At 39.0% G+C, this 25,154-nt stretch overlaps 1 protein-coding gene across 3 annotated transcripts in view; it reads left to right on the plus strand.

Annotated features, from left to right (window-relative positions):
• lpp (LIM domain containing preferred translocation partner in lipoma) overlaps positions 1-25,154 on the plus strand; it is a 217,050-nt gene that overhangs the window by 153,574 nt on the left and 38,322 nt on the right. For all 3 annotated transcript variants that reach the window (XM_058402435.1, XM_058402433.1, XM_058402434.1), the window contains one exon: positions 8,906-9,472. In XM_058402435.1, coding sequence (XP_058258418.1) covers positions 8,906-9,472 — 567 coding nt within the window. The remainder of the gene's footprint in view (positions 1-8,905; positions 9,473-25,154) is intronic.

Raw genomic sequence — 25,154 nt, forward strand, 5'->3', positions numbered from 1 at the left:
GTCTCGCATCCCCAGTCGCACGTCCGTCTGAAATAGACAGCTGATGCTTTCTTCGGTTTCCGTGAAACTATCAGAGATCATAGATATGTGGAATGAGAGATAATAATAAAAAAAATAGAATAAAGAGAGAGAAGACATGAAAGCATTCTAGACGGAACTTTACTTCAGACGTCGAAAAGAAAACAACTCCCACTCCAATCATCTTTATGAAAGTCTTAGGGAAAAGAATGGCTTTGATGGACAGTGTCATGATTGCAGCCATATGTGTTTCAGTCACAATTATAGCCTTGCCATGACGCCACGGCTCTGCTTATCCGATTCAAAGGAGGCCCATTATTGGAGAGAGAAAATGACGACAGATTCAGAGCTAACCACCATTCTTCGGTTGAGCACATCAAAGTGTCCTTAATGCCAAACCCTCAATTTCATCCCCACTCTGTGTTTTACCTCATAGACGGGCCTGGGCTTTTCAAGTTTCGCTTCATTTGCTCTTATTTTTCGAGCACTCAGGCAAATCAGGTTTAGAGTGGAGAACAGGGACCTGTGATATGAATGCAAAGGAGTCGAGTGTGATTTGAGCGGGTTATTAAGTTTATCTCAATTTAGAGAAATCTCGTCAGTGAATGAAGGTCCGATGCGCCTAAACATATCATGGCTGAGAAAGCATGATTTACTTTTCTTTCTTTTTTTTAGGCGTCACATATAAGTTGGTAATCATTAGAAGATTATGACGATGATGTGTTACAGATTCACACGGTTGAACAAATCCATTGTTTTGTTGTCAGAGCTAGAAAATGTCACAGGGTCACAGAATGCAGTGATGTGCTGATATGAGGGAAGAGTTACGGCTTTCAGATCCGCAACATACACCTGACACATCGCTATAATCTTGATAATCTGTTGGACCTTTCTGCACTTGTGACACATTTGCTGCTGCTGTGTTTCACCAAAATGCTCAACAACCTAAAGAGCTGCTGGTGTGTGCTCACCCCAAGAATCCTATTCGCATTATACTCATACAGTACACCTTCACAAGCTTGTGGATGGCCCCACACTGTAATGATTTATAATTGTATTCTCTGGTGTCACTCAGTAGTCAAGAAGTTGTTGTATCTTGTAATTGTACCTGTTTCCTACTTGAGGCATTTCAAGGAGGGTTTTTTTTGGCCACTATAAAGTTAAAAGTAAAAAGTAAAGCTGCTTTTGTGATGATATATTTATGGTTTAAAATGCTTTAAATGCTGTTGTAAAAATAACCTAATATGGTCTCCTAAGAAACTAAACACAGGCAACACACAAAAAGGACTTTATCAGGAGTGAAAAGTGGAAGGTTTAAGACTGGCCAAGTCAATCACCAGACAGTTTTGAAGGGAGAACCCCCTGAAACTAACAACGACTGAAGGTAGTTGCAGAACTTTTGCAACATTGCAACAGTTTTGTGATGTCAGTGGGTAGACGGCTTAATGCAGTTATTGTAAGCATGGAATGTGTAATCAAATATTAAGTGTTACTTACTTTAATGTACGTCAAGACTCTGTTCCAATACTATTGGAAAATAGTTGTCTACCACTAAGTGTTGACATGTTCTGAGTTGTTTAACCCATCTAGATAGAAATATCAGGGAATGAAAAGCTGAAATTCTGATCTGTTGTATCATATTCATCTTTTGATCTGAAACCCAAATGTCTTCAATGTGCAGCAAAAAACAAAAAAACAAAAACAAAAAAACATCAAAATTGGCCTTGCCGTTCCAATATTTTCGGTGGAGACTATACATGACTTAGGAAAAAGAAAAGGAATAGAAAAAGAAATGAAGTCAAAGCAAAGGATTTCTCTGCAGCCGTGAAATGCTCTTTATCTGCAAATGTGCAAGAGTTCAAAACAGCTGGAGGTCCGTTTTAAGGCAGACATCTTAAATCATATTTAATGTACCTTATCTCAGCCTATTTTTAAATGCTGATATGAAGCAGAGCTGGAGATTGAAGAGAAGAGGGGTTTAATGGGTGTAGCAGGAGATAGACCCATTACTTCATGCCTGGTTGGGCTTTAGTGCACGACTGCAGCAGACCCACTCAGACAGTTATTGTGTCTCACTTCCTGTTAGTCACTGGCACAGCGGCAAAGCATAATGAGGGATTGCAAATGCACGCAAAAAATCCAATCACTCTCAGTGTGACCGTACCTGACCCAGTGAAGTTAGGAGGGGAAGTTCATCGTCTTTAACCAGTTGTAGAGATGCATATTAAAGGAGAAAGGAAGAGCTGTGGAGTGGAGGGGCAACCCCTCCATGGTGAAAAAGTACGACTTCTGATTCCCCTCGGGTTTGAAATGCAAAATGAACAGATTTAGCTAGGCCCCGGAACCCTGCACGGGCTTTCCTAATCTGCTCTAATGTGTCAAAAAGCCTTTTTTTAAAAAGTCTCAGAACAATTTCACACTCAACTTGTTTGCAAAAATCAGTTATGGGGGGGATCTGAAGGTGTATGTTATTGGTGACTTTTAAGTCGCACTTTCTTATAAATGCTGAGGTTCTTGCTGAGTTTTGCTTTCAAATGACTTTTAGAGAAGAAAGAAAAACAACAAGCCATAATGAAAGAAAGCAAACTGCCCAACAAGGAAGTTGGGAAAAGCTCAAAGTCTCAATATTAAAGTCACTGCATAACAGTGTGCCTGGTGTCTGTAGTAGATTTGAAGGCTATTGCATATATCAGAAGATTACTCGGGGTAAAAACCAAACTGCGGAGAAGCACATGATGTAGATGCTTCAACAGGGCAGTATGTGCATCTGATAGTTATGTGGTATAGAATATTTCCTGTATGGTTTCTCTTCTGGAAACTGCATGTGCTGGGTCTGTATGGTTTTATAAATAAAGCTGATGCATGCCTGGATTTCTTCATCCTGCTGGTGAAAGCCCACAGACCTGAACATTTGCACGGATAATATAATGAAACGTAGCACATTGGACAGAAAACCTGTAAACTTAGAGCATACCGGTGGAACCTTTTCACTTTCATACATCTGACAGATATATTCCAGAGACAGCTTGAGGTTCTAGCTCCAGAATATGCAAACGTCCTGCCTTTGTGGACCATCGAAACCGTCAGAAAGTATCTGATAATCATCATTATGAAACCCAGCAAGCTGCATGCAGTGGAAAAATCACTAGCATTTTGTCAGTTTCTCACGCTGCCATGGTCTACACAACCTGTCGGTCCATGTTAGATCTGATCTGGCATGGTGTTGTGTGAACATGTTCTTCATTGTGATAAGACTCAAGAAAAATCTAACTTTTTGTCCGAAGGACTTGAACAAATTTGCTTAAATTTAAATAGTGACCCAGAAACAGTGTAGAATCCTGAACAATTCTTCTAAAACCTAGTAAAAATGACCTTCTTAAATGAAAAAATATATATCCCAGATTTTTTCAAAGTAGTCTTTCTCCTTCCCCTTTCCCCTTTTTGCATGACAGCAGTGTTATGAGGACGCTTCAGATGGCTTACAGTGTGCTCAAAGACACAGCTCTGTGCCCTCTTTCAAACATTTAGCTTATATAGCTGAATACAGTTTAACCAAAAATCATAACAGCCATTACATACTATAAGACTTCTTATTCCTTTTAATTTAAAGAGGTAAAGAAGCAAGTGCAGGCAGGTTGGAATGGGTGGAGAAAGGTGTCGGGAGTTCTGTGTGATAGAAAAATATCAGCGAGAATCAAGGGGAAGGTGTACAAGACAGTGGTGAGACCGGCCATGCTGTATGGTTCAGAGACGGTGTCACTGAGGAAGAGACAGGAGTCAGAGCTGGAGGTAGCATGAAGCTAGTGAATATGAATGGATATGAAGCTAGTGGGTGCAAGTGTTGAGGATGCAGAAGATAGGGATAGGTGGAGAGAGATGATTCGCTGTGGTGACCCCTGAAGGGAAAAGCCGAAAGAAGAAGCAGATGATTCCTTTTAATTTAAATAATTAGGAGGAACTAAATATAGGAACTTTTTCAAAGTGGAACTATTCCATGATTTGATGCCTGCAAATGTTTGCATAGTAAACTGATTTTTTTTCCCCCCAAACAATGAAAATGATCAGTCTATAGCATTTTTTCCTCCATCTGCACTACTTGATCGTATTAAAAAAAAAAAAAAAAAAGCTCTGACTCCTGCTGCTTTGCTCTGATCGTATCCTACCTGTGGTATCATTACTGAATAAAATGTCTGATTCTCTTTCCTCACATCTAGCGAGTGTAAAATCTACCATGACAATGTAATTATTTTAGGGCTCTATTTGCATTTCTCACTGTTAGCTTTTATAGATAAAATAATAATCTGCGGCATTAAAAAAAAAGAGCATGAAACATTTAAATTGAATCATTTCAGTTCCTGAAGGGCATGTTCAGATTTTTTTTTTTTTTTTTTTAACACATGCATGCAGACAGATATTTCTTCTGAGCTAATTAGTTCAATAGAAGTGATATTAAACCATGTAATCTTTCAGCGAGACATTTTGTATCACTGTCGGATTCAGATATGTAAGTGTACCGAGGCTTGATGTTCTTTATAAACGTGTAAATTCACTTTATTTATTTATTTATCTTTCGGTCAGTGCTATTACACATCAATTACACAGGCAATAATGATTTAATTGCGTTTGGATGATTGCGCTGTATTGTAATATTGTACATAAATAGACCTGTGAATGAGCTTGTGTAAGGATGCATGTGTATCTCAACAGCTGTAAAAGCACAGACATGTCTCAAGTGTACCACAGTGAAGGTGAATACATTTGTATTACATGAAATACTTTTGTGAGCTGAACTGAAGTGAATGCACGTGTGTGTGTGTGTGGTGCTTTAATAAATACACTGGCTTACAGAATTATTCACCTCCCTTGAACTTTTTCACATTTTTACTCTCTTCAAACTGAAATGCACTTCTCTGACTTCTCAAACTTGTTGAACTCTGCTTGCCTGACTAACGCTCCTCTCACCCAGTCACTGACTTGCAGAGAACAGCCTCCTCTAGGCAAAGTCACAGCTGTGTCATATTCACTCCATTTTAATAATGGATTTAATGGTGATTTAATGGTGTATGAATTTTTATTGAAATCGCATAGCACTTGTTAGTGGCTTATTCATCTGAAATATATATAAAATGTTCCCTTACAGTCTGCAACGGTTGAATACTTAGGCCAGCAGGTTTTTTTTTTTTTTTTTTTTTTTTGATTTGCTGATAAATAATGCATATTGACTTTGGATGTTTACTTTAAGACCATGTTGGTTTGCAATAAAAATACAGTCTGGAGCAATCTGTGTAACTGCCATGTGTAATCCAGATGAACCTGATGACATTTAAGGGGTTGAATACTTTTGCAAGGCACCGTACTTGCATGAACTCCATTCAACTAATCACATGATTTCTGAATCTGTTTTTTTTTTCCACCAGCTCCACATCATGGGCTATTTTTTAGTATATTCATGGCAAATAATCCCAATGAAGGCCATTTCATTTCCAGACTGTAGCACTTCAAATTGTTTAATGTTTATTGCTGTAATCTATCTGTAACTGTGCAACGTTTTCAGTAGATATAGTACATAATAGTCGCTTGTATAGTTTATGTGTAACTATACATTTGTTAGAGATATGTAATAAATAAAAGTGGGACCAACTGGGTGAGACCATTCTCCAAAAAGCTCAACATGTGTTATATAGTACAGTAGTAGACATATCAGCCTTGCCTTGTAGCTGTAGAGTCTATGAACTGTGTGGTGAAGATGATGCTGAGGCTGTGTTTGTGTGACTCTTATGAGAAACTGACTGAAATTATACAATGATTCTCATTTGAATGTTGAATTTAATGAACCAGTGGAGAGAGGATTGAAACCATGGGGTTTACGCTTAGTTTTGAAACCATGCCCTGTGTCAGAACAGCACTGCAAACAGTCATAAAAGGTCACAGAGGTGTTCTTTTTCATTTCTGCAGCCTACGGCTTTATTCTCATCAAGAGATAAAGACAGTAATTGATTTCTTTTTCTGTGTCTGTAGGCAGTAACCTAAAAAGAATAGCGTAGGTTAATGACAGTCAGTTTGTAGGTCATTAGAGAGTTTGACACTAGAACAGTGCTCCTATTAGATTTTGATTTGCTATTCTGAATATTGGCTATTACAGGGTCTGATGTATTCAGCCTTTAGATAGCTCAGTGTGCTAAATTAGCAAAGCACCAAATAAAGGGGCTCTAGTGTAGTCATGAAGGTTTTTCTTCGGCCTGTCACGTTATTAATCACAGGTCTTTTGTCAAGCCAAGTTAAAGGCTGAACTTGTTTGTAGCCTGTGAACAATGGTTGAGAGAAATCTTTTCCATCTGAAAGTGCTCAGATGCACCTAACCCACTTTGCTCAGCAAATAACATTTAGCATTCCAGCCATCTAGCATGAATGATGCAACATTGCTTCTTCCTGCATAACCAAACTGATTATGCTGATTATCTGAATGGAGAGCTTGACTAAATGATAAAAAAAAACCCATATTAACCAGCACATTTTCTCCATAGATGTCCTCAAATAAAACATGAAAAAGTGCTCAAGGCTACGATACTATCACAGGATGTATTACTCATATGTTTCATCATAAAATTAGAGCTCAGTCCCAGCAGTCTTTATTTAACTGGTTAGTTGCATCTACTATAGATGTGAAGAGTCAGTCAGACAAATGCAGAAATTGAGCAAAAAATAGAACCTCAAACCTTGTCACACCTTCAAACAATGCATCAAACCCTCCTCTTATAACAAAAATCCTGTCACTGATCATCAGTGCTATTTGTCTTGTCTATGACTACTGCCAAAATGGCAAATTGTTATTATCCTGCCTGGAAGCATGAAGAAAGAAGCGTTCTTATTAATTCGGCTGAACCGCAACACTCTCTCCGAACCAGCTCAAGTCCACTGCTGAGGAAGTCCAAGTGCACAAATCTCTCTGATTTAGTCCGCTATCCCGCGCAGGCAGCTAACGTCAGCACAAGTGTCAGGTCGCCCATCACTGCTCTTTCTTCCTCCACCAAAACAGCCCTGGCCTTCTGCCTCGTGTTTTATTAGCTGTACTTTATGATTGGATGTTCCCCAGGCAGGCCAGGCTCATGGCTGATGCACTTGTCCAGAAGATGGATAGCTGCTGGACGGGCTGGATAATTACTTGCACTGTAAGCCTCAGGCTGAATAAATCATATCATAGTTGAGTTGTGTGTGTCTGTGCCCTGATGTTCTCGAGGATCCCTCTTCATGTTAGTGCTGCTCTTCTTGTTATGCCCTGTCACATACAAGCATGTCTGATCTACAGCTTGCAGGGTTTTTATAGCTGTTACAGAGTTGGATGTTCACCTTAAGGTCATGAGATTTAACCCAGGATGACATCTTGTACAGAAAAATCAATGGTATCCATGGGAAAAGCTCATCAGTATGAAGTTTCAGTGCTGTAACTGATAGGCATTTCAGATTTAATATAGGAAAAAAGCGACATTTACATCCAGCATGTCAAAGAAAATGGGTTTCCATTAAATGTTAGGCAACTGTTTTAAAGATGTGCAGTCAAGAAAGCATGAGGGAAAAACTCACTGAAAATAAAAACTTTTTTTTTTTTTTTTTTTTTTACATTTTCTTTGTAGGCTGAAATTCCTGATTTCTCATTTCTGATTTCTAAAAGTCAGCGGTTGAAGCAGAATTCAGTCACTACATAATTTTAGTTGCTTAGTGCATTTAATTTCCTAATTCATGTGCCAACACATTTGAGGCGAAATTCCAGATATTGATATTCCAGATTTTCCATACTTATATTCCATGTTCCATAGACTTCAGAAGTGCAAACTAGACAGGACAATGGCACAACAGGTAGAACTCCTGCCTTACAGCTCCTGAAATCAGGTTACTGTCTGTGTACAGATATGTACTCTTACCTTGTGTCTGTGCGGGGTGTCCATTGGCTTGTTTGCCTTCCTTTTACCTTCCAGAAACATCCTGGTAGGTGGACTGGCTATGCTAAGTTGCCCCTTTGGTGTGAATCTCTGTGTGCATAGTTCCTTGTGATGGGCCGGTGTCCTATTTAGGAAGTATTTCTACCTCACACCCAGAGTTCATTGCCAGATCCACAGTGACTTGGAGCTGAAGAGCATGGTTACTATGAATGAAACCTTTCGCAAAATAGAACTGAGATGATGCTAACAACCCTTGATTAACAACTAATAATCCATCAACATTTTTTTTATTTTTTAGCATATTCAACCATTTTTTGCAGTTAAATTCAAATTAAAATTAGTCTAAAACCAGATGGCTATAAACCCCATTATATATTACACTATATGAATAAAATTCACAACTAGACACCTGACCAATCACACCCATATGTGTTTATTGAACATCCTATTACAGATTTAGTCTCCCTTTCTTGTTAGAATAACCTCCACCCTTACAGTAAGGCTTTCCAGAAGATTTTGGTATATGGCTAGTGAAGTTTCTGTGCTTATTCTGCCTCAAGAGCTTTAGTGACTTCAGGCACTGAGGAGGCCTGGCACACACTCAGACTTATAGTACATTGCAAAGGTGTTTAGTGGGGTTGAGGTCAGGGCAAGCCTTGTTTTATGGACCTTGTCTGGTCAAAGGGTCATTGTCATGTTTTAACAGGTTTGGGTCTCTTAGTTTCAATGAAACTGTAATGCTGTGACATATGAAGACGTTCTAGAAAATTGCATGCTTTCTGTCAGAAGTTTGGGGAAGGCCCACATATGGATGTGATGGTCAGGTGTTATTGTGCATATTGTACTTTTGCCCTAATGTATGTTAATGAATATGCTTTCTGTCAGCTGATATTCGGTTCGTTTGGCTTAATGTTTAATTCAGACCTAATCCCATTCTTTACTTTGCACAGAATTCTGCCACCCTACCAGTGAGCCCCAACGCTCCTGTTACAGGCTACAAACGCATGGTGATCCCCAACCAGCCACCTCTGACTGCTACCAAGAAGTCCACCCCCAAGCCTCAGGCACCTCCATCTGCTGCTCCAGCCTCCTCTCCATCTCCTTCCTCACGGCCTCAGCAGCCAGTTCCTGCTTCCTACAGTACGGCCTCAACCCCCAGCCAGCCCACGTTCAGCGTGCAGGCTCGAGCAGCTCAACCTGGCCCTCAGCAGCAGCAACAGCAGCCTGGCCGAGCCACATATGCACAAGGGCAGTATACACCGGCCCAACCTCGAGGTCCTGATTTTGCCTACGGGCCTCCACAGCCAACTTTCTCTCCAGTTGGAGGGTACCATGACCAACACTATGGAGGAGCTCCAGCCCCTGGAGGCCAGAACACTTGGAGAGCTGAGCCAAGCCATCATGCTGTACTACCACACAATCAGAGCTACCAGCCTCCTGCCCCAAAGAAGACCTACATCACCGATGCTCCTCCCAGCATGGCACCTTATGGAGCAGGAGCCATGGGAGCTCAGAAGGTACTAATGATCTTTCATACCACTAAAAACCAGTACAAAATAAAGCAAATGTGTTAATTCGCTATGTTGAGACAAGGCAATATGTGCAAAATACCTTAAAGACAGTCATTTCCTGTCTTTTTGTCAACAGCACCTGCATCTTTTAATGCAGTGAATCCACACTTAGTATTCATTTTACACAACAATTCCATGACCATGAGGGAAAACAGGAAATAGAAACAGATTGGGTAGTCAGCTATCCAATACTTTTATAGAGAGCTAGGGATTGTCAGAATTTGTCCAATTATAGAGTCATTATTACCTGAGCTGGCTTCCCTTTCCACCCCAGATGGCTAGGGGGTTGTTAGGAGTCTCTTTGTTCCATGCTTCAAGAAGGAAAGAGGATCTAAAAAAAAATCCTCTGAAAGTAATGCACCACTATACTTGGTTGCAACACTAAATGAATGGCTCCACTAAGCTATGATATATATTGACTAAGGTTATTTCATATTTGAAAGAATTGGTCAGGGTCTTTGAGGGTCTTGAGCCAGTCCTGGTACCGGAATTGGTCCATTACAGGGCAGCATGTACACCCACACATTCCTTCCTAAGAGTAATTAGAATACTCAATCCACCTACCCCTGTGATGGGTTGGCAGACTATCCAGAATGTTCCTCACCTTGTGCCCCAAGTCCCCTGAGATAAGCTCCAGGCTCCCTGTGACCCTGTGTACTGAAAATGTACAGAAAATGAGTTTGGAATTTGGAAGGTGTAAACTTTGCAATTATAGTTGTTGAATATCACATTGCACTACATCTGATGCTATGCATTAGGGTAGAAAGGTTCTTTACCTTGGATTACTCATTTTTTTCCATAGGCTTTCAGGGTCTTGAGCATGATTACAGCTAAAATATCTCACATTTCCTCTTCAATCCCTTACTTTTGTTTTTGTGGTTCAAATACCAGGTTTGCAGTGAGTCACCTTGAGGGATCCATTTTTTTTTTCAAACAACATTCACGAACCCTCGTCAAAGCAGTGATGTAACATCACAAATAAACAGGGGCCATGGATTTGCTTGAAGGATATCTTAAGGAGCCATATAACTGCATGAAATCCACCTAATTGTAATCCACAGAGACACTTATAGTAGTATCCATACACACACTCTCACGGCTATGTGTGGTTCTGAACAGACCCTTGAGTCCGCTTGAGTCTCTCTAATTCAAGGATTTTATGCTCAAACTGGTACAAACATTTGCAGACCAGCCATAGGGGAACAGCTCATCAAGGACTGTGTTTTTATTAAACCCAAATTAAATACCACATTGCAGAAAGCATTGTTATGTATTAAGAAAGCTAATTAATATTGTGGAATACAAAAAAATGTGCATTTTGCCTGTAGATTATTGCTCTGCTCCCAGAGGGGCGTATAAAATAAATGACTGGTATATATTCTAGATATAAAGACCTTGTTTTGCATTTTGACCAATTTCAAATACTGATGATGTGAATATGCAGTGATTACTTTGATAATAGGTGAATATCAAATGGAACTAATAAGGAAACACAGCAATGTGGCACCACAAGTCATCTTTAAACCAGAGGCATTGCACCATGTAAGGCTTAGAAGGATTTGTTTTATATATAAACACTGGATATTTGGGTATTTATATGTCTACAGTAAGCATGAACAGTATATGACCATTTTAATACAGTGTAAGAGATCAGTTAGTTTTAGAGATATTAGTTCAGTGCAAAAAGAAGTTAATAAACATAAGGGAATTAATGAAGGAGAGACAGGAAGTGAGAAAGGGAGGGGGTTGTTGATTTGTTTCTTTCATATCCTGAATGATATCCAGGAAGAGAGAGAGAGAGAGATTCAGGCAGAATTTAACCACCTAACAGCAAATCAAATTCATCTTAGCTATGAGAGCTCCCAATCCTTTCCTTAGATCCTCAAACCAATCTGATTTTTTGTTTTTTAGCCAACAGACAAACTCTCAGTCTTCAATCTATTTCTAAATGTACATAAACTTTGACAAATTTGGTTAATTAAAATCATAACTGTATCCAAGATGAACCTAAACGTCCCACTAACCAGATTTAAACCTCCTCCTCCTCTTCCTCCTTCCTCTTCCTCCTTCTTCTTCTTCTTCATCCTGTGTAATTCTGTTTTGAATATATAACATCAGGGTTATGGATAAATGGTGACAGGATAATCTCATTGACTACACAATAATTAAGATGATCTCAGTGTACCCATTGGGGTTCAGCAGAGATCTCTGCATTGATATTTGATTTGCTAGTGCTATGCGTAAGTGGTTTGTGATTGAGTGTTGGGGCAGTAGGTTGCTATAGCGCACAGTTGGATGTGATTCTGAGCTCAGGTGTTTTCCCCACATCAACGATCAGATGTACACTATGCTAAATTGACCCTGAATGTAAATGAGTGTGTGGATGTGGAAGTGCGTGGTGTCCTGCTGTGAGCTATTGCTCCATCTGGGGTGGATTCCTGTATCACATCCAGTGTTCCTGTGATAGCTTCCAGATCCCCCATAGCCCAGAACTTAAAGATAAAGCACTTACTCACAACGATTAAAGGTTTACTATTTAATAATGAACTATTTTCATTTGAACTTGACACGGTAGGTTTGGGGAAGGGCTGTAGCCTGGGATAGCTTAAAATGGAAGAGGCATTTATTCTTCATTTATTTATTTGTTTGTTTGTTTGTTTGTTTTTATTCATTTATTTGTATTTATTTACTTATTTGTTTATTCATTTAATTTTAAGGTTACTGTGCGTTAGGAAAATTGTACCCTTGTCTGCTGAAAGATAAAAGGTACTTCGTAAATTATGATTCATGTTCAAAATGTGATATGACAGACTTTTGAGATCTAAGGGGATTTAATTTGGTAGGTGGACCCCTGCACTTAAAGCTTCTTGCACTTAAAGATAAATTTTCCTCTGAGCAGCCTTCCTTTAGTCTTAGTCACTTTCTTATTTTCTGTGAAACATGATGAGCATGAGCTGTCATGTCATGTGGTGAGAGCTGATCACTTGGGCTGCTTTATCGTTGCTCAGATTATTCATCTTGATAACTCGTGTTTAATTGAGTCAAGTGCTCAGTTTACTAACATGATGCCACAGCACTCAGCATGAAGGACCCTACCTGTCCCTGAAGTCACTGGTGTGTGGGTACACACAGCTGTCACTCCAACTGCAGCTGCTCATCCTCAACTCACACGCACACACACACACTCACATGCAGCAGAAATGTCAGTGTGGTTTGGTAGAAATGTCACAACACTTGCAAATATTGTGAAATAATATACACACATATTAGCACATGTGACTAAAACTTTGTGGACTCAGAGCTCCTTTTTGATGCTTTCAATTATCGAAGTATTTTGAATCCTATCCCTTTCTAGCAGATTTCACCGATCTCCGTTTGAAGAAGTAGATTTTCCTGATCATTTTTTATTTAAGTTATAAAAAAAATCTACATTAAGCAGCAGTAAGAGCAGAATTCCACTCTGTGAAAGCCGTAAACTTTGTCTTCATCCATCACTCTGTTTAGGAACAGTGTCATAACATTATCATGCCAGAAATACATCCTGCAAGTGGCTTGTTTTTCTTTTTAATCTTTTAACTTTTGCTATCATATACAGTGCTGCACTTCTTTCCACTGCAGGGGTCTCTGCTGTGATTTGTGTATCTCATTACCAAAATCCTGGGTCATTTCTAAAAGGTCAGCGTCATTAGAAGTCTATAATAACGATTCTGACTGGCTGAGCCCTCAGGATCTGCCCTCTGATTGGCTCTTTGATGTGAGGAGTTAAGGTGTATAGGAAGCCGCACAGCTCAAGGACACTTAATTAGACAAATCCTCTGCAATATGTTTGATGTCTGTTTTGAAATAAGTGCTGCAAATTTCACAGTGTGTGCTTAATTAAACAAATTCCATTTGTATACATCTTTCCGGCTTAAACCCTGCTTCTTATTCTTTCTCTCTCTTCAAATTAGAAGAAGCCTAAGCTGGATGATCGCTCGTCTTATTGCCGAGCTTGAGTGACGTTCAACTGGGGCGGATTTCGATTTAAGATTGCTGAACCCCTACAGGCCCCTAGAAGGACAAACATTCACTTGTTTCATATATTCCTTCTAGTCTCCCATCCTACTTCTCTTCCCTTGGTGACCCACATAACAAACCTGGCTTTGACCCGGTCAGCACCTTCTTAAAATAAACTTCTGCTAGAACATCGGGGGGCTACTGATCTGAGGCGGCTTTCTTCGATTACACGGCGCTCACATTTAGGTCAGCTTTGTCGTCACTGTCACACCCTCAATGAGCATTAACGAACCTAATGACCTTTGACTTTCAGCGCTGGTCAGTGTTATTAACAAATATGAAAGGATTTTTCATTTGGGTAATATTACACTAAATATTATGCATTATATGTGGTGTGGGTGGGAATTTTGCTTGCTCCTCGTTTATAAAGAATACATTAAAAATCGATTATCTAGATATACCTTTTGATCCTCTGGCCCACAGACAAGTATGTAGTAACTGCTTAACAATCTGTTGGATCTCTGGCTTATATGTTGCCTCTAGATTTACACTCTGAAGTTTATTGCCTGGTTTATGTACCTCTCACTAGAATCCCTGCTTCTATCATTACCCTGATTGGTAGCTTTGTAAAACATCAGCCACTAGCACTGGTATGGGATCTAAATAACACATGGGGTCTTTTTTGAGGTTTGGAGGATGACAATCCCACTATAAAGTGTGTCGGCTGATACATTGCCAGCACATGATAGCTGCTATTACATGAAATGTAATAGATATTAACATGTCGCTCTAAAGAGAGTTGTTGTAGCTGTCGATAAACCCACCAGCCATGCAAGAGGTGAGCGAGGTGATTATATCATGGAAAAATCCATAAATGAGCTCCGGTCAGTTATAAGTGGGTAAGGAGAGTATAATCAGTTTAATTACACTCAGATGAGAGATACAAGGGGGTTATTATTTTCTCTTTGCATTTCTTTACACAAGTCCACATTTCAAAATGTTTGAAAATAAACAAAATGCTTGAAGTTTCAACTGTTTCTAAATTCTAATAAGTGGAAAGTTTTGCAGTTGGTCAATTATTCACTTTTGCAGATGCCAAAGTCCACTAAGTGTGAAGTGAAGTGTGTACTGACCGCAGGGTGGGAATTAAAAACAAAGCAGTCATTGTTTAATTCATTTGGCGAGGAGTGGAGACCCATGTCTGGCTTTAACACACGGCCTGATCTGTTCCTGAAGAGTTGCTCCTCTTACGTTAGCTTTTTCAACCTGGAAGCGACTATAAGGCCACTTTTCCTGAAAACCAGCGCTGTGTTTTGCAGTAATGCTGATATTGTGGCTAAAATTGTTATTTTATTTGTTCGATTATAAGGGGAGTATTAAAATAATGAGAAGAATAATTAATTAATATCAGAAGCACAGTCTTCAGCCTCTTCAGCTTCTTTACTTTAATAATTTTTATTATTATTATTATTACTATACTATACTTTAATAATAATAATAATAATAATAATAATTATTATTATTATTATTATTATTATTATTATTATTATTATTACTATAAGGAGGAATATAATAAGGAGTAAAAATATTTTTGCTAGGACTGAGCTAGACTTTTCACTATTATTCTCCTCCATTTGACTGGAGCTGATATGGTCTGACAGCGCTAATAGACTCTTTCTATTGCTTTGAGTATTTAAATTCATAATGGAAACTTTAAATCTGAACACCATAAAAGTGAGTTCCCTATGCTTTCAAGGACATCAGAAGTGTCTCCACGTACGCATTTGCTGTGGAGTCCGTCTGCGATTCTGTATAGTTTAAAAGTCCATCACTCAAGCCTAACATTGTGACATTCAGCACTCACAACTGAAGAAGCTTTATTAAGGTAATGACTGTGCTCCTGATAAACGCATTATCTAGTTTTAGGTGACATTATCATAATTTATCTAAGATGTGCTGAGAGCAAATTCTGAGAATTTTTAACCCCCCCTCGCCCTCTTTCCTCCTCATGGGTGTAAACTTCATGGACCATGCTCCTCTTTTGACTGAGATGTGAATGATTGACTTACTGGTATTTCATTTGTTTTTCCTGAAGCTGCTTCCTCTTTAATAAGCTGGTTTAATAAAAAACACCTTTAAGGGAGGTAATATTTTTTGCATTAATGAGCCTCGGAGGTCATTGTCTCTGGGGTTTCTATTAAAGGTTGTGCTCACATCCCTTTGTCGTAGAAAAGGTTGATTCTAACTACTTAAGATGTCTATTTTAAGTGGTTGAATAAATACTTAACTATGGCTCTGTGCCTTATTTATAGCATTGTGTGCTCTGTTACTGTTCTAACCTATCAGGCATGAAAAAAAAAAAAAAGCTGGGGAAAAAACACCACAATGATCATTGTGCTGATTAACCTATGCTATTTTGTGAGAATCTAAGCAGTACATTATGTACTAAGTAGCTGCTTCACATTTCAGGGTTCTCAACATTATTATTTTTTTTAACGTAGCGTTAGGGAGCCTTTATTCACTGAGATAATGTCAGACCCTTGTGGATTTAAGTATTTAGCAGAACGGAAAACTCTAGTACGGTGTGAGCAAACATATAAGCATAATATATGGAGTTATTATAAATAAGTAAATAGTTAAACATTACACACCATCGGTTTTATTTTAAGCCAATATATAATTATAATAGACAGTGTTAAAACCAAATGTAATATTCAGCAGCACTGTAACGCTCTGGATTTCTCTCTTCTGATTGATCAGAAGTGTTTGATTAATTTTCTATAACTGCAGCTCTGACAGTAGTGACAAATGCAAGGCATTAAATAATAACAGATGCACTTAGAATAAATATATATCATCGTTTTTTGTAGTATGTAGTAGGAATTTAAAAAAAAAAAAGAAAACTATATAATATAAATATAATAAAATAACTTGTATTTAAAATTCATATATTAGGGAAAAAAATATGATTTCTTATAACGCCACGTTTTATTCTAAGGAATTTGTACTCATGCATGCAGCTGTTCCCTTTCACCAAAGCAGTAAATTTGTAATTTATTATATATCTGTAGAAGCATTTCTTCACGACCAGTATTATAAATCACTCTTTAACCCATAATATCCTGCTGTTTTCCCCTAATTTCTTTTTTTTTTTTAACCACGCACACATACTCAAATTGTTCATGTGTGTTTGAGCACTCATGCTTGCATATTGTGTGCGCACAGGTTCACATGCATGTGTCCATATTCAGTCAGAGTAGGTGTTAATCTGTAATTGTGTCAGACAGTTACTGTACATACCATTAGTTTGACAAGAGTGAATTAATCAACCCCACTCTTCTAAATGAGATAAAAATAGGGGGAGCAGCAAGGATTAAAAACACTTAGGAGATTAGGAGGATGGAGTTATTATTAAGTAGCACATGTACCACATGGTGCTCGCCTGCTGGGCGTAGACTAGCAGGAAACATGGGAGCTGATAGAGATCGGGAAGGGAGCATGGCCTCAGTCTCGACAAAACACACACACGCATGCACACGCACACACACACACACAGATTCAATTACACGGCTGAAAAACAGCTTCAAGGTACAGATTGTCTTCAACCAGCTATGGACGGCTACTCGGGGAGATTTGTTCTATTTCTGCTTAATTCAATTTGAGATAAGTCATGTTAGTGAAGTTCTCGTAATGGCTCGATCATTCTGTTCCAAGTGGCACGTATAACTTTGTCAATGAAGTCTATTTGTGGCCCATCGCCACCTCATCGGTGCTGCAGCAGATGTCTTTTTCTCTAATTCTGCTGAACACGGCTGGTAGCTTTGCACCTTGTGACAAGTGATCGTTTGCATTAGGCAATAGCTGGTGGTGTGCTATAATTGGAGCGTTATTGGGGTGGCTAAGATTATGTGCGTGTGTTTGTGTGTGTGTTTGATTGATGGGGTATGGGTTTAAGTGTATCTGGCTGCTGAATGTTTCAGAGAGCAAAGATCACTCATGCACATTGGAGCACTAGATTTTTTTCTCACATCTCTTTTTGGGGTGAGTAATGTAGTGCAGGAACAAGATGAGGCCCCTCTGACAAGCATGGGTATCACATAAAACTTGATCGTTGCTGACTACACACTGGTAGATCCATGTACACATGCGGTCACTGACTACTTTATTGGGAACACCTGATGCCCTGGTCATTCATGCGGTTACACAATCAGAATCATAACACATAAAATCATGTAAATATAGCTGAAAGATAAGAATGTGTGGAAACGTGATCTCTGTGAATGACTCTTTACAACCGTGGTGAGCAAGAAAGCACCTCAGAATGCACCTCACATCAAATCTTAAAGTACAGCAGTGCAAACACTACATTAGAATCCACTCTTGTCAGCCAAGAGTAGGAACCGGAGGCTACAGCATGCACAGGGTTTTACAGATGTAGCTATTTAAAGAACTTATACGAGAGTTTCGTTAGATCTCTTTCAACATGTGTTCCAGCTCATACACCTATGTCTAAAACTTGTAGATATAGACATCTACACAGCTCCTTTTCTACATCTGCTCTGGGTTAATTTAATAGATATCCATCACTCTTAACATTCAGGAATGCTTGAACCTTTCACCTTTGTATTTCTTGAACATCTCATTGGTTTTCCCCAAGAGCTCATTGAAACACTCGCACGTGATGGTCTGTTTGTTCTCACGCACTCCTGAAACCTTCATGGCATCAAGCCAGATAGTGAATGAGTGCTTAATTTAATTGGGTGTACTGCTGTCATCAAGACAAGCGGGGCCTTTGCTGTTTCAGGTCCCATGCTGACCCTCAGCCCCTCTCAATTTACCCCTTTTTGACCTGCACTCTCTGTTACACAAAGCTGAACTATTCCTCATACTGAAACATCACACTCAGATCCCCTTCAATCACTAATATTACTTATATTGCTAGTATTTTGGGTGGAAATTTGTGTGTTATGTAAAATACGTTTCAGAGTAGTAAATAGATTTCAGTGAGCAGACGTGTCACTCTGCTCTCGTCTGTTCTTGACAAGGAAGAGATCTTACTGCACACGGCTATACTGAACAGAAATGCTGACTACAGTTTTAGACCTCTATTTATCCAAGTGCCTTGTGTGTAGCAGGCAGACTGAGTCTTGTGCCCCTATTAATAATAAAGCATTGACATTCTTCTTCTCCAGAGTTAGTCATCAGTGCAGTAAATTGCCGCAGACATCAATCTCTCTCTCTCACTCACACACACACATATATACACACATGCTTTGCCAGAGAGTAATGGAAATGATTAAAAGATGGACACTTTTGTTATTTAATATACTTCTAGTGTATATATCATCTTTCCACACATAATGACTTTGCACGTACAAATGTAAGCAACAAAGGATATATTTATGAGCGTAAGTATATGTTATTTGTAAACCGTATTTTATTTGATCAGTAACAGTATCTTGATATAAATCATTCCCTGAGTAGGTGCACCATGGAAGATTTCCCAATATTAGTTTTCTATCAAATTAAAGAGAGAAGCCAGCAGTCACTTGAAAAGAGTTGCAGGATGATCTGAAAGCAGCAGGAACAACTGTTACACAGGGAAGAATACACAATGGACAGCACTACAGTCACTTCTGGTACTACACCACAAGCAAAAAAAAAAAAAGGAATTAAGACTAATGACAATACTAACATCGAGCTCATGGAGAATAATTAAGCTTGTTATATTTGAAGAAAGAAGGATTAAGTATATGATCCCTGGACAAATACCCACAGTGAGGTACAGAGTTGGGAGCAGCATGACTTGTCTTTGAAGGAAACATGAATGGAGCAAAGTACCAGGGCACACTAGAGGATAATCTTAAGAAACAAAAACTGGGAAGATATCTAGTTTCTGAAAAAGAAGATGAAGACCTTGCATGGCCTAGCTAATCTCCTAACATGAACACCGTTGACAATTTATTTTTTATTTTGAAATAAATAAGAGCCCAAAAGAAGAATCATTATGTCCTTGGGGAATTGAAGACAATTAGCCAAGATAAATAGAACAAAATTGAACTACAGTGCTACAATAAGCTTGTTTCTTTTACTGTAGCCTAATGACTTAAAGCTCCAATTGCCAACAACAGCTTTGCAATTCATGCTATCTGAATACTGTTTTTTTCTCCATCAAGTTTATTTGTTCAAAGTAATTACAAAGTCAAAAATCATCAAATGTCTTTATATTTACAGCGAGCATTTACATTGGAAGTATATAAAATGTCTGAATACTTATTTTTCCTTTACTGTATGGCACCAAACAATCACATCTATCGAGTGATAGTACTCTATAACTGATAATACACCAGTACTCTGTGGAGTCACTTACTCTGGAGTCCATTCTTGCTAATACTTTACAGAGACAGTACACACTTATACCTGCAAGTGCTATGTGAAATCAGTACTTGCCTATAATCTGTGAAGTCAGTACTCTTTAGCAGTTGCTGATACTCTCTTATAAAGTTACTTACTGACTTGTCTTCAAGGAGTCAGTACCGGCCAAGACTATGTGGAGTTTGAGCTGACCATCAGTATTACTCCTCCAGTACATGCTGGTAGTCAATGGAATGAGAAATCACTGACTCATAATTCAGTCAGTCAGTATTCTCCTATTCTCTCTGGAGTCAGTACTTGCCAATATTCAGTAGAGTGAGCAGTCACTACTCTTGTGCTACTCGAGACTGGTCTTGAGACCACAAATCAGTGTTCTTGGTCTTGTCATAAACTCGGATGAAATTTGGTCCTGAAATATTTTTTTAAGACACCGCTTGAAACTCTAACATCCTTTCCCTGAGCAAATACTTTGAAAGATGTAAACGTCTATCTCTGCACATGGCGTTTTATATTTATAATGCCTATAAATTTCATGTGACTAGTTTCCAAAATACATCATCTTGTGTTGGTAAGAATATAGCACAAGTACTTGTAATGAAAATGTGGAAATATGCTTTGATTTGCAAATCGGTACATGTGCTGAACTGCTTCCCTTTGCATTTCTTTTGGGAAAAAAAAAGAAGAAGCTATTATATAACAAAAACTCATATCAGGTCATATTATTTACCTCCGGCATGCTCCCTCACCCCCTCCACCCCATGTGTGCTTTGCATTGAGATGGGAAATAGGAATGCACTGTAGAACTTGCTAGAAGAATGGGCTATGCTTATCATGTCCTGTGTACTTAGTTGTACAAAATGATAATACCATAGTAAATGGGAAATTTCATGCTAATTAAAATATTTGGACTTTTGTGGGTATTTTTTCATCTTAGTCCATTGCCTGTGGTTTTGGTCTTGAGTTATGGTCTCAGAGTTATCGGTCTCAGAGCTATGTTCTGTTAGTTGATAGTGAGATGGAGTCAGGCAAGCATATAAACACAAAGTCATTACTATCTACTAAAAGCAATATTTGATGCTGTTGTTTATTATTGCATTGGATGTTGCCCAGTTGAGGCTGATATGTCGCTGCAGTTTGAACGTACTGTATTGTGCCGCACCATAGTTCTGCATAACAGCACTCCCTGCTGGCATATAACACACCCTGCAGTCTGGCACTCTCGGCCCTTCATCATTTCCTCCTCGCCCCCAGATTAATTTTTTACTCTATATGAGTTATTTCACGCCCTGAGTATTTGGCGGAGGAAGTAATTCAGGTTGCTGGTGTTTGGACAGGAGATAACCGTCAGCCGTCCGTTTGAAATGATCTGCCCGCAGCTGTTTGGATGCTGATGGAAAGGATTCACCACACCTCAGCTTTATGGAGCAAATGAAAGTGACATACACAGACCGAGAAAGATGATGGCCGAGACGCCGTTTCCCAACTAGTAGCTATGGCCATCGTAAACGTTTAATTACAGCGACCACGTGTAGAGTAAATAGTCCTGATTACTGGACTATAATAGATTTTTGCTTTCAAAGAGCGTGCTCAGCGATATGAAGTATTTTTAGACAGACAGTGGCCAAAGGCGCAAACTCATTGAAGTCCCCTCAATGGACATCTCTCTCCTCTCTTCTCCTGCATAGCTCTTTAGGCTTGTTCTAATCTGCTAGCAGGGAGATGTGTCAGTTTCCAAAACCTGACCTACTTTCATGAACACACATTCTTCTCACACACAAAGAAAACAGCAACACATTCACATCCTTCCTGCACATGCGCATCAAGCTGAATAATTATTTCCTCCTTTTTGAACTTTTTTATATTTTCTCTTCATCAGTGCGAATTTCTAATAACAGAAATTCCTTGATCTTGCTTCTTTAATTATTATCAGTGCCGCATTCGCTGTTTCCTGCAGTTCTTTGCCTCCGCTGCATGTATCTTTAGACGTGGCTGTTGTTTTTTTTTTGTTTTTTTTGTTGAGTTATTTTTTTTTACTTTGCTGTTTTAATTAGAGCTGAAACAACATGACCCATTTTATTCTCAGGAAAGTCTATACTTTCTCTGTGTGCTCCTTATAAAGCGGCCTTGAGCTGCTTTCTGCCTGCAGTAAACTTGTTGTTTAGCTCACTCAGTGTTCTGCAATAAACTCAGCAGCCCTCTTGTTATTGTGTTTCGGGGTTTTTTTTTTTATGTGCTTGATCATGGACACTGTGCATGAGTCTTTCTCTTAAATCAGTTCTGAAAGGACCCCTGATTTTAGGAATGTCACTTTTTTAAGAGAAGGCTGAGATGTTCTTAAACCACACTTAATATAAATTATTCTCTTTGTTTATTGTGTGTGCACGTGTGTGTGTGTGTGTGTGTGTTTAGGTGACGACAAATTGGTCCCCATTACCACAGTCATTTGTCACAATTTATTGACCTCAATAGAGACCGTTTTGTCATTTAATCAGTCAGCTTGTCACAAATTGTCCCGGTTCTAGGACACATGCCATGCACACATGTTTTGTTTAGTTTTCTTTCTCTTCATGTGCTTTTTGTTTACGTTGTCATGTGCCTTTGTTTTGGTCCTGTGTCTGCGTCTGTCCCCTATATTTGGTCTGTTACTTGATGTGTACACTTTTCTTCCTTTTTCTTTTGTCTCGGTCCAAAGTCTTGTTAATGTCTTGTGAGGTTTTGAGCTTGTTTCGCGGTCTATATTTCACTTATTCTATTATAAGTATTACAAGGGCTCTGTCTGCCTTTGATTTGACTTTATGGATTATAAATGTGATTATTTGATTTACCCCCAATCAAAAAAAAAAATTAAATACATAAAATCCAACGACAGATTTCACACACTTGCCTTCCATACACCTCTATGACCCAAAACACAGTTCAATCTTTTCTTTGTACAAGTTCCCTAATCGTTTAGCTATCAAGAGGTATAGGATGTGGGGAGCTCTTTGGAGAAGTGTGTGAGAAAAGCTGAGCTATGAAACCTGTGGTTTTGTTGTGTGTAGAGAGATTGTGGGAAATGAGGTCCTGAGAAATAACTAAACCTCAAAATAAACCACATCAAATAGGAAACATTTAGGCTTTTTATTCTGTTACGTTACACCTGGCCTATTTTCTCAGGACTCATTCATGATATCTCTCTCGCAAGCGTATGAGCTCATGTTTCTCCAGTCTCTGTTCCGTTTGAGAGAGAGTCCTATCCTCTCGCTTTCCGCCTTTGTTTTGGTAACAGTGCTAGACTCCCTTAAGCTGTTATAATCATCCAGTTATCATGCCATCTTAGTAACAGCAACAAACGTCTTTAATCCCATGTGGACGCACTCAAATGGCACAAAAGGGTGGTGGTGGGGGGGGGTCCTGCACCCATTCCTGCTTCTATTATTATTTTAATTAGATGTAAGACTTTATGTCTGCTCAAGAGTCAGTGCTTTCCACCTCTCTCTCTCTCTCTCTCTCTCTCTCAAACCTAACAACCCCATCAGAGAAGCAGAAAAGTTGATTGAAAGACCAGGATATTGTAAATTGCATTCTGAGGTGATCTTGATTACAGAGCCCTCATAGTGGGTCAGGAGGTGAGAGCTCATGAGTAGCACTTTATTTCACAGGATCTGACAGAAAGCTACTACAGAACAGTGTTGAGTGTTGAGGTTGAGGGGCTCTTATTGAGCTCTGTGTCCAGTTTGGATTGTAGCCATATAGCTATAGTACTGAACAACTACTCCAGTGCACACACTGTTTTCCAGTAATTCCATCAGTCAATTAATCTTGGATTTTCTGGACAATAACATAAGCTCTGCCCAGTCAACTGGGCATAGAGTATGCCAAGCAGACAACTGGCTAGATCCGGTCAGCAAACCAAACAACTAGCCATCAATCAAGGAATCAACCTGCTAGCCAAATAATCACCAACTGTACCAGTCAGCCAATCAATAAACAAGACAACCAGCTGATCACTGACATCCCAACATGCAGGAAACACTATGTGTGACTGCATCTCTGGAGACCCTTCAATCAAACTCCTCAATTTTGCAGACGACATTTTAGATATGAGGTGATCTATCTCATATCTAGCACCATGGATCCACATATTGGCAGTTTGTGGAACATCTGACAAACTGTCATTTCAATTTCTAGGCTCTGACATGGGTCTTGTAATGGGGAACAATTTCTCTCTCTCTCTCTTTCTCTCTCTCTCTCTCTCTCTCTCTCTCTCTCTCTCTCTCTCTCTCTCTCTCTCTTTTAATAAAACCCTACATGTTACTGTTTTACTTTCATTCAGTCATTCCTTAGTTTGGTAATAATGTTCAAGCCTGCTCTAAAAGTCAGAGCCAACAAGTTAAGTTCAGTAGTTACATCAATAGTAAATTGACGAAAGTTGCTCGTATTCAGAGTTGGTAGTTATTTTTCTTAAACATATGCATCAGATATGGGGGTTTTCAGTAGCATATAGACTACCTTCCTTTAACATCAGGATATTCCTTTATGTCAGCAAATGAACTGGAAAAAAAAAATCAAAGATTGCCTCTCCATTGCTGCATGAATAGTCCTAACAGTTATTATCACATTAATCACAGCAAATTCAGTTTGACATTATAGTTTCCAGCATCGGTATAAAACAGCACTTGATCCAGCACCTATTATGTTTTGCATGGTATTGTTATATGTCATATACTTAATTTACATTTAATTGTGTGCACAGCTTAATGAAGCCATGAGATCAAGCAGATGAATTTGTAATACAAAAGCAGGACGTAGGACAAGCTGACTTAGCACTTATCTGCTTACAGCTCGCCTTCATCTAATTCATAATTTTAACCAAATATTATTTCATCCAAGCTATGCAGCTTCTCAGATTAGGATGCTCTTACTATCTTTTCTGTACAAAAAAATATCATGGACCTTAAAGGGCCAATGCTATTAATTACTTGTTGCATTTCTGTATTTAATTATGGCCTCCATACTATTTTTAGTGTATTTGGCTCGGTGGTAGGTTTCTTGCCTACCATGCGAAAGGGTTTGATTCCCAGCCAGAGACCGAACCCCAGCCACTGGATGCAGTGCCGGTCCCAAGACTGGATAAAAATGGGAGGGTTGCATCAGGAAGGGCATCCGATGTAAAACCTCTGCCAAGTTGTTGTGTGGACCAGTTGGTGGACCGCTGTGGTGACCCCTCACACACGTAGGGAGCAGCCGAAAGATCAACAATATATATATGTCAGTG

The sequence above is a fragment of the Hemibagrus wyckioides genome, linkage group LG11 (genome assembly GCF_019097595.1).
Source record: "Hemibagrus wyckioides isolate EC202008001 linkage group LG11, SWU_Hwy_1.0, whole genome shotgun sequence".
NCBI classification, from domain to species: Eukaryota; Metazoa; Chordata; class Actinopteri; order Siluriformes; family Bagridae; genus Hemibagrus; species Hemibagrus wyckioides.